The 11,911-nt window shown below is 32.1% G+C and overlaps 2 protein-coding genes across 2 annotated transcripts in view; one reads left to right on the top strand and one right to left on the bottom strand.

Annotated features, from left to right (window-relative positions):
• Positions 1-6,789: 6,789 nt before the first annotated feature.
• HELRODRAFT_177784 (hypothetical protein) lies at positions 6,790-8,468 on the bottom strand (the record flags this gene model as incomplete). The annotated part of the gene is made up of 2 exons (XM_009025935.1): positions 6,790-6,854; positions 7,952-8,468. 2 exons carry the CDS (start codon positions 8,466-8,468, stop codon positions 6,790-6,792), a joined length of 582 nt encoding a protein of 193 aa, XP_009024183.1.
• A 670-nt stretch (positions 8,469-9,138) lies between these two features.
• HELRODRAFT_177785 (hypothetical protein) overlaps positions 9,139-11,911 on the top strand; it is a gene marked incomplete at both ends in the record, with an annotated part of 6,901 nt that continues 4,128 nt past the window's right edge. The window contains 3 exons of the mRNA XM_009025936.1: positions 9,139-10,471; positions 10,960-11,240; positions 11,400-11,480. Of these exons, the coding sequence (XP_009024184.1) occupies positions 9,139-10,471; positions 10,960-11,240; positions 11,400-11,480 (1,695 nt within the window). The remainder of the gene's footprint in view (positions 10,472-10,959; positions 11,241-11,399; positions 11,481-11,911) is intronic.

An 11,911-nucleotide genomic window follows, 5' to 3' on the forward strand; every position in this document is an offset into this window, starting at 1 on the left:
AATTTTTTAAAAATTCGTATTTTAAACAAACAAATATAACAAAATATCGACCGATAAAAAATAATTATTATCCATTATTAATATTATTATACACACTTCTTAATAGTTCTCGGAGAATGTAACAATAACATTTAGTAAGAACAGTTCACAGCATATCATAATGAGTAAATCAACATACCAAACAGAAATCATTTATACATGCATATATACAAAGTAAATCAAGAAATATCCAAAAATTATATAACCACATTAAAAAAAACTAAAACCAGTCAAAATTTAATAAATAAATAAATAGACATTATTAAAAAGATTGTTCAAAAAGGTAAAATTTAAGGCGACGACGAGAATGAAATGTTTGTTTTGTTGGTGAAGTGTTGTGAAGCGAAAACAAACACATCACACAAAACTAGTAAGAAGTCGCAAGAATAATAGTCAGTCACCTACCTACAATTAAATTACTTTCAGGGCCCTAGCTTACTGATAATAATTAACTCAACTCACTTACCCACAAATTTGTATTTCTACGTTTTAGGAATTTTACACGTTTCAATTATTTTATTTAACATATTTTAGCGTTTTTATTTTACTTAAAACTTTTTAACTAATGTTAAGCCCTAGCCAACCTACGATTGTTCAACTCAGCTCAATCCCTAACTTACCTATGAATTAAATTAAGTCCGGTAAAGAAAATAGAAAGTTGAAGAGAAACACAACAACGACACCGAATGAATGGATGTCGTGTTTGTGTGTGTTGTATTGATGTATGTGCGTAAATGTGCACGCGTGTACTCTCCAGACAATTCTTATTGTCATCTTCGAATTGTCATCGGAACGATCATCATGAGACCAGCCTCTGAAACGTGCTGACGCCCACCACAACCCACCTCTCATCATTCTGTAGACAAATTTTTTATTAGCGTAGTAGTAAATAAATGTTAGAATCCTAGAAGAAAAAATTATAAAATGAAAATAATTGCAAATAAATAATATTTTAAAATAATAACTACCTATGAAATTAATTACTGTCAACCTAAGTAATAATAAATTAGAATGTGTAATGAAAATAAAATTACGCTCAAATACTACCATATGTGTTTTTGTATGTGCTTGTTTGTGTGTGTGTGTAATACGCTGATGCGTGTAATGTGGGTGCAAGAAAAAATAGAAGCGATAAACTTACGCGCCTACCTATTCAACTACATTAGTGTTGGATGCTTCCTATCTATCCTACCTACAATTAAAATTATGCCTATCTAACCTACCTATATAGCTACTTAATGTAATTGTGTGTGTGTGTGTGAGCAGCATTCCTACTTAATGTTAAATTACAGAGAAAAAAGAATGAAACGTATCCCAGCCAGGCGTGTATTCTTTGCCACTGAATGAATGAACGTAGCCTGACATCTTCCCTGATGAACTTCTCTGGAAGCTTCAACCTGAATGAAATGAAATGAAAAAATCTTATTTATTTAATTAATTTAAATAAAAATAGAGAAACGAGCCGCGGTGAAAAGCCAACTGGCAAAAAAGGAACCGTAAAGAAACCGTAAAACTTACACTATCCAGGCGTGCATTTTTTGCCACTGAATAAACGAACGTAGCGTGACATCACAACCATTCTGATCTTCCACGATGAACTCCTCTGGAACTTTCAACCTGAATGAATGAACCTGAATGAACCTAAATGAATGGAAAAATCTTATTTATTTAATTAAAATGAAAATAGAGAAACGCAAAGAAGCCGACCGGTCGGCAAAGAAAAGAACCTCAAAGAAAGGTATCTATATAGGATTTATGCTCTATATAACTCTATATAACTCTTTATAACTCTATATAACTCTATATAACTCTATATAACTCTATATAACTCTATATAACTCTATATAACTCTATATAACTCTATATAAACCTATATAACTCTATATAACTCTATATAACCATGCATACTACCACATTTAATCAATAAAAATCCCACTAAAATCAGGAACCACCGTGTACCTGTTATATGTAAAGTGTGAAACAAAACAAAAACAGAACACAAAACAAAAAACATACCACCAAGTAGAGTAAAAGAATAGAAGTCCCTAACCTACCTATGTAACTAAATTACCTTATGCCCTAGCCTACCTATATAATAAATTAATTTTTAATCTCACCTACCTATGTTTCATTAACTTAACTCAAGACTCATGAAGAAAGAGAAAAAAGAGTAAAACAGAACATAAAATACTACCACACAAACAAACATGATGTATGTATGTATGTATGAGCAACCGCTAAAGAACCCACCTAAAATATAAAAAAATACAACCTACAAACACAAACCACAGGCAATATATATAACTCTATATAAATCTATATAACTTTATATAACTCTATATAACTCTATATAACAAAATAATAAAATAAAAAATTTTTAAAAATAAAATAAATAAGATCAGATAGACTGCTTCAAGCGAGACAGAATGCCTGATCTGATTTTCATGTTTTCTCAGCTCCTATCTATACTCCTTTTCAACCATACATTTTCATCATTTCAATCATTCAAATCAGTAAAAAACTTATTTAATGTATGTAGTACACTATTATACAGTCTTAACCACAATGCTAACCGTACTAAATTGACTTCATCGAACGAGCGCCTTCGAAACTTTCTGATTGGCTGGTTGAATCTGCTATATTGCTTTTTTATATAAACATATAATCTTATTAATTAGTTGTATACATAGATTCTAGTTACTTCGGGGTGAATTCAGAGACCACACCATGCTTAACATCCGATTCCAAGCCGAGCCAAGCCAAGCGTAGATTTATAAGCGCTTTTATATTAAAATTTTGCTCGCTTTATATATATATATAAATTGATTATTGTTGATTTGTGCATGCAAAACAATGCTCTTAAACTGAATCAGAGTAAAACGAAATTTTTGCTGGTAGGTACGTGGCAACAGCTTTTGAAGCTAGAAACCGATTCAATCATTATCAAAAACAGTGTCATCCTGTTTTGCCAAAAAGCTACTAGTCTGGGATTTATTCTAGATTCCAATTTGTCAATGAAAAATCACATTAGAATGCTTTCCGTTGAATGCATGTACCAAATAAGAAAGCTCAATCAAATACGTAGATCTCTTGACACTACTACGTTGCAGACTCTGGTTCATGCCTTCGTGCACTCACGAATTGATTATTGTAATAGCCTGTTTTACGAAACATTTAGCTGTATTACAGTCATTGCAGAATCGTGCTGCAAAGGTTGTTGTCGGCGGTTTAAAATATGATCACGTATCACCAATACTGAAACAACTGCACTGGCTAACCGTAAAAAAAAGAATAATCTTCAAAATATCAACTCTAGTCTACAAGTCAATAAATCGTCTTGCACCATCTTATTTGTCGGAAATGTTTGCAAAGAAGTTGGCACCTCCTTCTGGAACGCATCTGAGGCCTCGTGATCCGAACCTGCTGCTAGTCCCAATTTCGTGTCTTCATATAGGGTCTCGTAACAAATTGTTTCAAACAGACGGTCTTGGGACCGTCTGTTTGAAACAATTTGCCTGCCTTTCTAAGAGATCCGGAGTTGAACATGCCTGATTTTAAAAGAAAACTGAAAACTTACTTATTTTCGTTGTAATTCATTGAACTGACTTGTTTTAGTTATAACTGAGTGATTTATTTTGTTTATTGTGCGACGTTAGATTAAGGAAATAATGAAGACTGTTTTTTTTTTCTTAAAATTTTTTCGTTGAAATGCACTGATAACTCTTTATTTATGTTGATTATGCCATGATATTTTTTTTTTATAGCGCTTTTGAGATCCTTTGAATTAGCGCTTTATTAAATTTTTCATTAATAATTTTTCATTAATAATATATATATATATATAATATAAATTCATTGTACAAGCAACAGTAATCAGTGCTACATATATACGCAAGCTGTTCAAATTTTTCGGGGAGAATTCAAAATAGTTTGAGACCACATCTTGCTTAACATCCGATTCCAAGCCGAGCCAAGCCAGGCCAAGCTTGCCAATATGCGTAGATTTATAAGCGCTTTTATATTAAAATTTTGCTCGCTTTATATACGAACATCCCAATATAACAAATTTTCCATCCTATTTTCAAAATTTTTTTTGATGCTTTTTAATCAGTCAGGTCACAATCTTCATCATCGATATCGCGATAAAATCAAATTGAAAATTTTTTAAAAGTGTTATTAAAAGTAACTAGTATATAGTAAAAAGTTTAAATTCTTCTGAGAGAATTCAAAATAGTTTGAGACTGCACTATAACACAATTGTATAATTTGAATGTGTAAATACAACATTATAAATGTATAATAACTACGTATATATATCTATCTATCTATTTCTTTATTTAGTTCTGCCTGTCCATGATATTTGGTCAAATTTATTTGATAGGAATTGAATATAACTTTCATACCGGCTGATTAACTACCATGCAGTAAAAAAACTACTGTTAACATGAACATGACATCATTTCCTCCAACGATTTTGCAACGAATTACCCATCCTATTTAATAAATTTTATTTGATGTTTTTTAATTAGTCAGGTCACATCGATATCGCACTGAAATCAAATTTAGAATTTTTTTAATTTTTGAAAAAAGTATTTTTATTCATTTTATGATACTACTTTGTTCAATAAGATACTGTTTGATACATATAATATATACGAATAGGGAAACAACTCCATACTCGAGATTTTTCAGGCTAGTAAACAGTGATAAACTACGAGGACACAGATTTAAGATTTTCAAAAACTCGGATGGAAAAATAAAGAGCAGATTCTTCAGCAGTAGAGTGGTCAACGCCTGGAACGAGCTAAGCGATGATGCAGTCTCTGCGAATTCACTCAACAGCTTCAAAGCCAAACTCGGACAGGTAGGATATTAGGAGATCTAATTAGTAGTGGTTCTTACACAGACCATAGTCTTCTGAACCACTTTAAACCCCGTTAATAATAATAATAATAATAATAATAACCAGATCAAATATGACGGTCTTCGCTTACTTTCAACGGTCGAACAAGGAGCTTACTTTCGGAGGGGAGTTGGAGGGTGATTTTTTATCGTTCGAGTCAAGTTACGATCGTATATTTACTAATTACGGAATATTGCTTTTATTTATAATGTTAAAATTTTTATTTTTTTTAATTGTTATTCAATGTAGTAATTAATTACTTTTATTTGGTATAAATTTATAAAAATAAAATCGACATTACCAAAAATAATTAAAAGTTGAAAAAATTGAGATTCTTTGCATATATATAAACCCATAAGAAAGTGTTGTACATTGGTAAATAGGCCTCCCCTTGTGTATATATATATATATATATATCAATATATATATCAAATATCTTACATACATTACATATAATGCACTGAAGATGAGTTAGTTAAAAAAAAAGTTGAGCGGTTGTGTGACTCAACATATCAATTTGTTCTAAGCTGTTTAAAATACAATAATCGACCCCCTGTTAAAATAAAATTTACTTGTTTACTACTTGATCATGGAAAAATTTGATTGACGCCAAAACAGTGTCAAAATCTGTTGGTGAATAATTTGTCGCTATTTGTCGAAACAACTATGAGTGCTTTTCTTTGTTGTTTTTTTTACAGTATCAATGATCAGTTCGACCTGAAATGTAACAGATCAAAAGATCGGAGAGTCAGTCTTCAGTCATGAAATTGTTTTCTGATTATATACTGTTTGACAAGTTAAACAAAATCTCTTCAGAAAACCACATTCATTCATGTGAAATTGTTATAACTGTTGTTATTTAACCGCTGAAACATCTCAAATTGTCAGGCATTTGTTGTATGTGGAGTTGTAGAAAACAAAAACATCGTTACTGCCGATTTTGTTTTTCTTTCCAATAACAATTGCAATAATAATTAAATTAATAATTTTGTATCATGGTCAAGTCCGTGATATAATTGGCTAGTCAACGAAAATAAGCAAGTGTACAAAATTAGCTCAAGCGGACAAAGCGATGACAAACGATAATTAAAATTAAAAAATTAAAAATATTACAAAAAATAGTTTTTATTTTAGTTTAAAAACTACCACAAACTAAAAAAAATGTATAATGATTTCTGGTGAACTTTCTGAATATGCACTATAGATCAATTCCTATGCTAAAAATTTAGTTTTACTTCAGGTTCGCTTTTAAACATTCGTCTAGTTTTCTAGTAGTTTGTTTATATATTATAGATGGTTTTCTGAAATATTTTAATTAATTTTCTTTAAAAAACTGCTGATTCAAAATTAAATTCAATAATTTTCAATTTTACGACTGCAGGCGAGCGAGTCCAAGTGCAACTCCAGTCAACTCAAAACTGTCTGCGTGCCTTTGTATGTGTGTGTTTGTGTCTTCTGTAGTCTGGTAGTACTCTATACTCTATAGCTATACTTATACTCTATAGTCTTCTATAGTTACTAATTAACCCATTTACCGCCGCTACATGAAATCAGTGTGAGGGAAACATTATATTAAAATTACAAGTCAATAATAGTCATAATAACATAGTATAAACAAAATTTTATTGATATCATAAAAATTACAAAAAATATACAACGTTACGTTTTCGCAACGTCGGCAGGATTCAGTATATTTAGAATTTTTTATGTAATGTTCAGAATATTAACAATGTACATAAAAAATTAATTGTTTTATTTGTTTGTCACTGGTGGTATGTTGTGAAACATTTAGCATGAATGCCCACCATACATTTGCCGCAAATATAACATGTCGTACTTTTACACTGTCAACATCTGAGCCTGCGTCCTTCGGGATGTTTCAAAATGTAATGATCCGACGTCACCCTAGGATCTGATAATTTTTTAAGTGATGATGGAGATCCGCATAAAATTTTATTGGATTGGCAATCGTCATCAGGAGCTTTAGTGGATAAAAGTGTAATAGCAACTCGACGACGAAATTCCAATAAATCAATTTTGCTCCCATTTACAAGTCGATACACTTTCCATGCATTGTAGAGAGCAATATCAACATAATTTACAAAATAAGGCCACCACCATTTTTTCCCTTTGATTCCTATTCTATATTTTGCAACAAAATTATCTAACAGATCTACTCCGCCCATATTAGCATTGTAGGATGCAATGAGATTTGGTTGCTGAATCATGATAGATTTTCTTTCGGATCTTGAAAACCTTTTTGCTGTCAGGAGTGGCTCAACCGATTGAAAATTGCTTGCCAGGGTTACTACAGAGTTGTCATTCCATTTGACTGCCAGAATTTCGTTTTTGATGTCAAAACAACTGTCAAAAGTTCTCTCTTTTTTTGAAGCTTCTTGGTGTCTTCTAATATTGAGTTAATTAATCGAGGTTCACGTACAGTTCCAGTAGCATAAAAATGTGCAGCTCGAAGTTTGATCATGAGTTTGTGGGAAGTGAAAAAGTTATCAAAATATATAGCATGTTGCTCTGGAGTATTCACTACCTGTAACAAATTTAAAACCACATTGGCTCCAAGACCTAGATCAGGATCATAGTTTTCATCTTTACCAGCATAAGGAATAGAATGGAAAAGGTATCCATCGGATGAACAAAGACACCATATTTTAAACCCAAAGCGAACAGGTTTGCCCTTCATAAACATTTTGCACGAATGCCTCCCAAAATATGGGATCATTTGTTCATCAATACTGAGATTGTGGGAGAACACATCAAATTTTACAAAATTTGCATTCATTAACTCAACATATGAACGGATTTTATAAAGCTTATCATTAGATTGAATTTTTGTATTGTCACTAAAATGAAGATTTTGTTTAATATTTCTAAAATGTTGACGACTTAAAGCATTAGTTACTATTTTGATGTTGCAGTCTTCCGCATTTTCCCAGTACATTTCTTCTCTTGGTAGCTTACGATAGCCAGTAAAAAGCAGAAATCCAATAAAACGTTGTAACTGATAAGATTTCAGTTCAAATCCATGTCTGTTTTTTTGTTGAGCATATATTTGACTTTGATCAATAATATGAGCAATAACTGTATCATCGAAAAATTCTTGAAACATTTCTGTTTCTGTTTTGTCAGCTAAACATCCAATGAGATGTGATATTTTCAAATTTTGATCATCTTTTGGAGTTGAACAATATTTTGGTTTTAGTCGTTTCCAATTAACTGGAATATTTTGCTTTTTAGATTTTAATATTTTATTTTTTCCATTGCTCAACTGTGAATGAAGCTTATTTCCAGTTTTGACTTTATCAATCTCATAGTGAACTTCTACTGTTCCACAGATATCCTGTGGCATATCAATATTGACAGTCAAATCATTTTCTTCAAAATCCTCACAATCACTCTGGTCATTTACAACTTCTGGTGGAAACACAACTATGTCTGCATTAAAAATATCATCATCCTCAGCAATCATGTCCACGGCCTCTTTCAAACTAAAAAATCTGTTATTTTCCATCTGAAAAATTTAAAATAAAGTCTTCATTTTTATAACTTTAAGCTTTTGTTACATTTCATTAATAATAAAATTATGAAAAATAATGAAATGATTATGCACTTAAAACATAATGAAATTGAAAAAACAAATACTAATGTTTTACCACAAAGGACAACATAAAATGTCGAGGTTGCGAAAACGCAACGTTCGATTTTCTACATCATTCACACGAAATTCTAAAACAATCTACAATTTTGTATTTTAAAATATAAAAAAGCAACCTTTTCTTTATTGGAATTATGATAAATCAATCACGGATTACAATTGACAAATGTTTTAAAAACCGTCTCGATTAGACCTCCAAAATTAAAATGAAACCTCGACAAATTCAAAAATTAAAAAAAAATCTAAATTAATCAAGTGTAAAATTTTATAATATTTATGTATTTGCATTAATGGACAATAGGTTTAAATATAATTTTTGCAAATAGACCAAACGAAAAATATAATTTAAGGAGTTTAAAATACGCGTTGCGTTAAATGGGTTAATGGCGGTAAATGGGTTAATTAATAAATATACATATGTAACTAATAGTCTATTAATATATATTATATACTACCGCTAATTAGCCAAATTTGTTTTTAATGAATAAATATATTTTGAAGTGCACCTAACCTAACTAAATAAAAAATGTTGGACTCTGGGGTTTATGACAATTATTCTGATTCCTGCCCGAGTTCTGAAGTCGATAATGATGACAGCCAAAAATTGAAAAATGAGCCATCAACTAAGACAAAAAACTTTAATTCAAATTTAGACAACCCTGAAAACTGGTCACTAATCGCTGAACAGACATTAAAAAGAATAAAAGAATCTTATGACGACCTGAGAAGAGGTGACAAAGACAATTCGGATGCTAATTTAGAATCTTTGACTGGCCGCTTTAATAAAGCAAGCCGCCTGAGTAAAAGTTTTTATTTTGGTAGTCGAGGGTTCAAAGAATTATCCACACCTTTATCAAGAAAAAATAGAAAAAATATCTTTTCACTCAGTGGTTTAGACCTTGACAGCCGAACCATTGAACGACTTAGTGAACTTCACCTAAACAAAAAAGATTGGCACAACAAAGATGATTTAGTTGAATCTCTGAAGCGACTTTTTGATTCACACATTGCTAACAAATATGGGTCAGTAAGTGGTAGCCTGTGTTCAAATGCTTCATCTGAATTCCTCTCCTCATTCGACGATGGAGGAAGTAGTGGCGGTGACAGGAGTGGTTCGCAGGCCGAGACCAGTGATGTGCTGAGTGATGGGGGTAGTGATTACGTTGATGACGAAGAGAGAGGACTGAGTTTTATTTGCGATGAATCAGTTGACAATAGTTTTGAAGGTCAACCTTCAACTATAAAAGGACAGGCAAAAGATCTTTCTAATGAGGTCAGTGTTGATCTAGATTATGATGCTGGTGCATTGGTCATTAAAAGTAATGATATATCAGTTGGTTTGGAGGGAGGAACTTGTGCCATCAATGAGTCTGACCTCTTGCTGTCTGGTGATAACAACAACAACAATAAGAATAATTATAATGATAATAATAATAATGATAATAATATTGATGATGCTTCAGAAATACTATCCACATTAAGTAATATTACCGCCAGAATTAGTGAAATTCTAGCAGACAAGTCATACAGAGATGAGGCTGTGATTGCTGCCACTGCTGCTGCTGCTACTACTACTACTACTTTTGCAGACGTGGTCGATACTTCTACCATAGTTACTGCAACAAATGCTGCTACTAGCCCCAGCACTACTACTACTTATGTTGAAAGCCATGGTGTTAGAAATTCTTTATCAACTACTAATTCTTCATCAACTGTTTCTAATGATGAGGCCCCTACTTCTACTACTACTGCAGCTTCTACTATAACCACTACAGCTACTACTACCAGAATTATTTCAGATATTAATGGTCTAGCTAATACTAATAATAGTAATGATAATAAAGTTAAAACTGTCAAAAGTTTCTTGGATATAGAGGAAACCCTACCTAAACTGAATTGGGAGTTTCTGGAGCAACAACTAAGCAAGGCTCTGTTAAAAGAACAGGTTGGTTGTTGATTGATTTCTTGATTGATTGGATGGTTTGTCAATTAACTAACTGGATGATTGATTGCTTGGTCGGCTGGTTGATTTGTTTGTTGCTGGATTGTTTGTTGTTTTATTGGAAGACATATTGGCTTGCTGGTCAATTGTTTGATTGGCTTGCTGGTTAGTTGTTTGATTGGTTTGTTGGTTAGTTGTTTGATTGGTTTTTAAGTTAGTTGTTTGATTGGTTTGTTGGTTAGTTGTTTGATTGGTTTGTTGGTTAGCTGTTTGATTGGTTTGTTGGTTAGCTGTTTGATTGGTTAGTTTATTCATTTATTGACATTTGTATGCATGCACAGCAATCGCAGGCACTGCCCACCCTAGCCACACAACCAACAACAATTACATCGACGACCACATCAGCCACAACTTCAACAGTATCTGCAGCGTCAAAACGCTACGAAACGTTGAAGAAACTTGTCTCAGAGGCTCAATTAGAGTACAATGACGACGACCATGACACCAGCAACAACTTTGATAACAGCAACAACAATAACAACATTTTTTTCAACGCTATATACGCTACAAAATACAACAACAACAACATAGAAACAAGAGCAAAAACATCAAAACAAATTTTCCCCCATAAACCCCTCAAAAAACATCACTATCTCTCAGCAGCTGAAAGCAAAAACAGCTTACAAGTTTGTTTTGTAAATGAAGTATCTTCGGATGATGAAGAAGAAGATGTTGACGACGATGTTGGGGCTTCTGGTTATGATACTAGTATCCGTCATCAGGATCATTATCATCACAATCAGCAACATCACTATCATCATCATCATCATCGACAACATCAACAGCCATCATCATCATCATCGTTGCCTTCCGAGTTCAATACAATTTCATCATCTTATTTAGATACTGATGATGGTGATCAAAAGGTTTGGGCATGTTTGTGTTTGTATGTGTTTGTGCTGTATGTGTGTCGTGTGTGTGTGTGTGTTGTGTTGTGTTGTGTGTATGCCAGTGTATGTTTGGTATGTGTATGTTTTGTGTGTGTTGTGTGTATTTATGTGTCTTTATTTTTGCTCGTTTGTGTGGTTGTATGTACTTCTTTGTGTGTGTGTGTTTGTGTTTGTGTGTGTGTGTGTGTGTCATTTTTTGTTTGTTTAAATGTTTTGATTTATTTTAAAATTGAATAAGTATATACTGAACATTTACATGACTCCTCATTATTTCTTCAAATGTCCAAGCACTCCATTTAACTAATATTCTGATGAATCAGTTTTCTTATTTGAATTTTTTTTGGTAACTCTAGAAGGATTTTTTCATGTGTTATTTATGTATTTTTAATACTATTTTTCTTTTTTCT

This window comes from Helobdella robusta (genome assembly GCF_000326865.2).
Source record: "Helobdella robusta unplaced genomic scaffold HELROscaffold_44, whole genome shotgun sequence".
NCBI lineage: Eukaryota > Metazoa > Annelida > Clitellata > Rhynchobdellida > Glossiphoniidae > Helobdella > Helobdella robusta.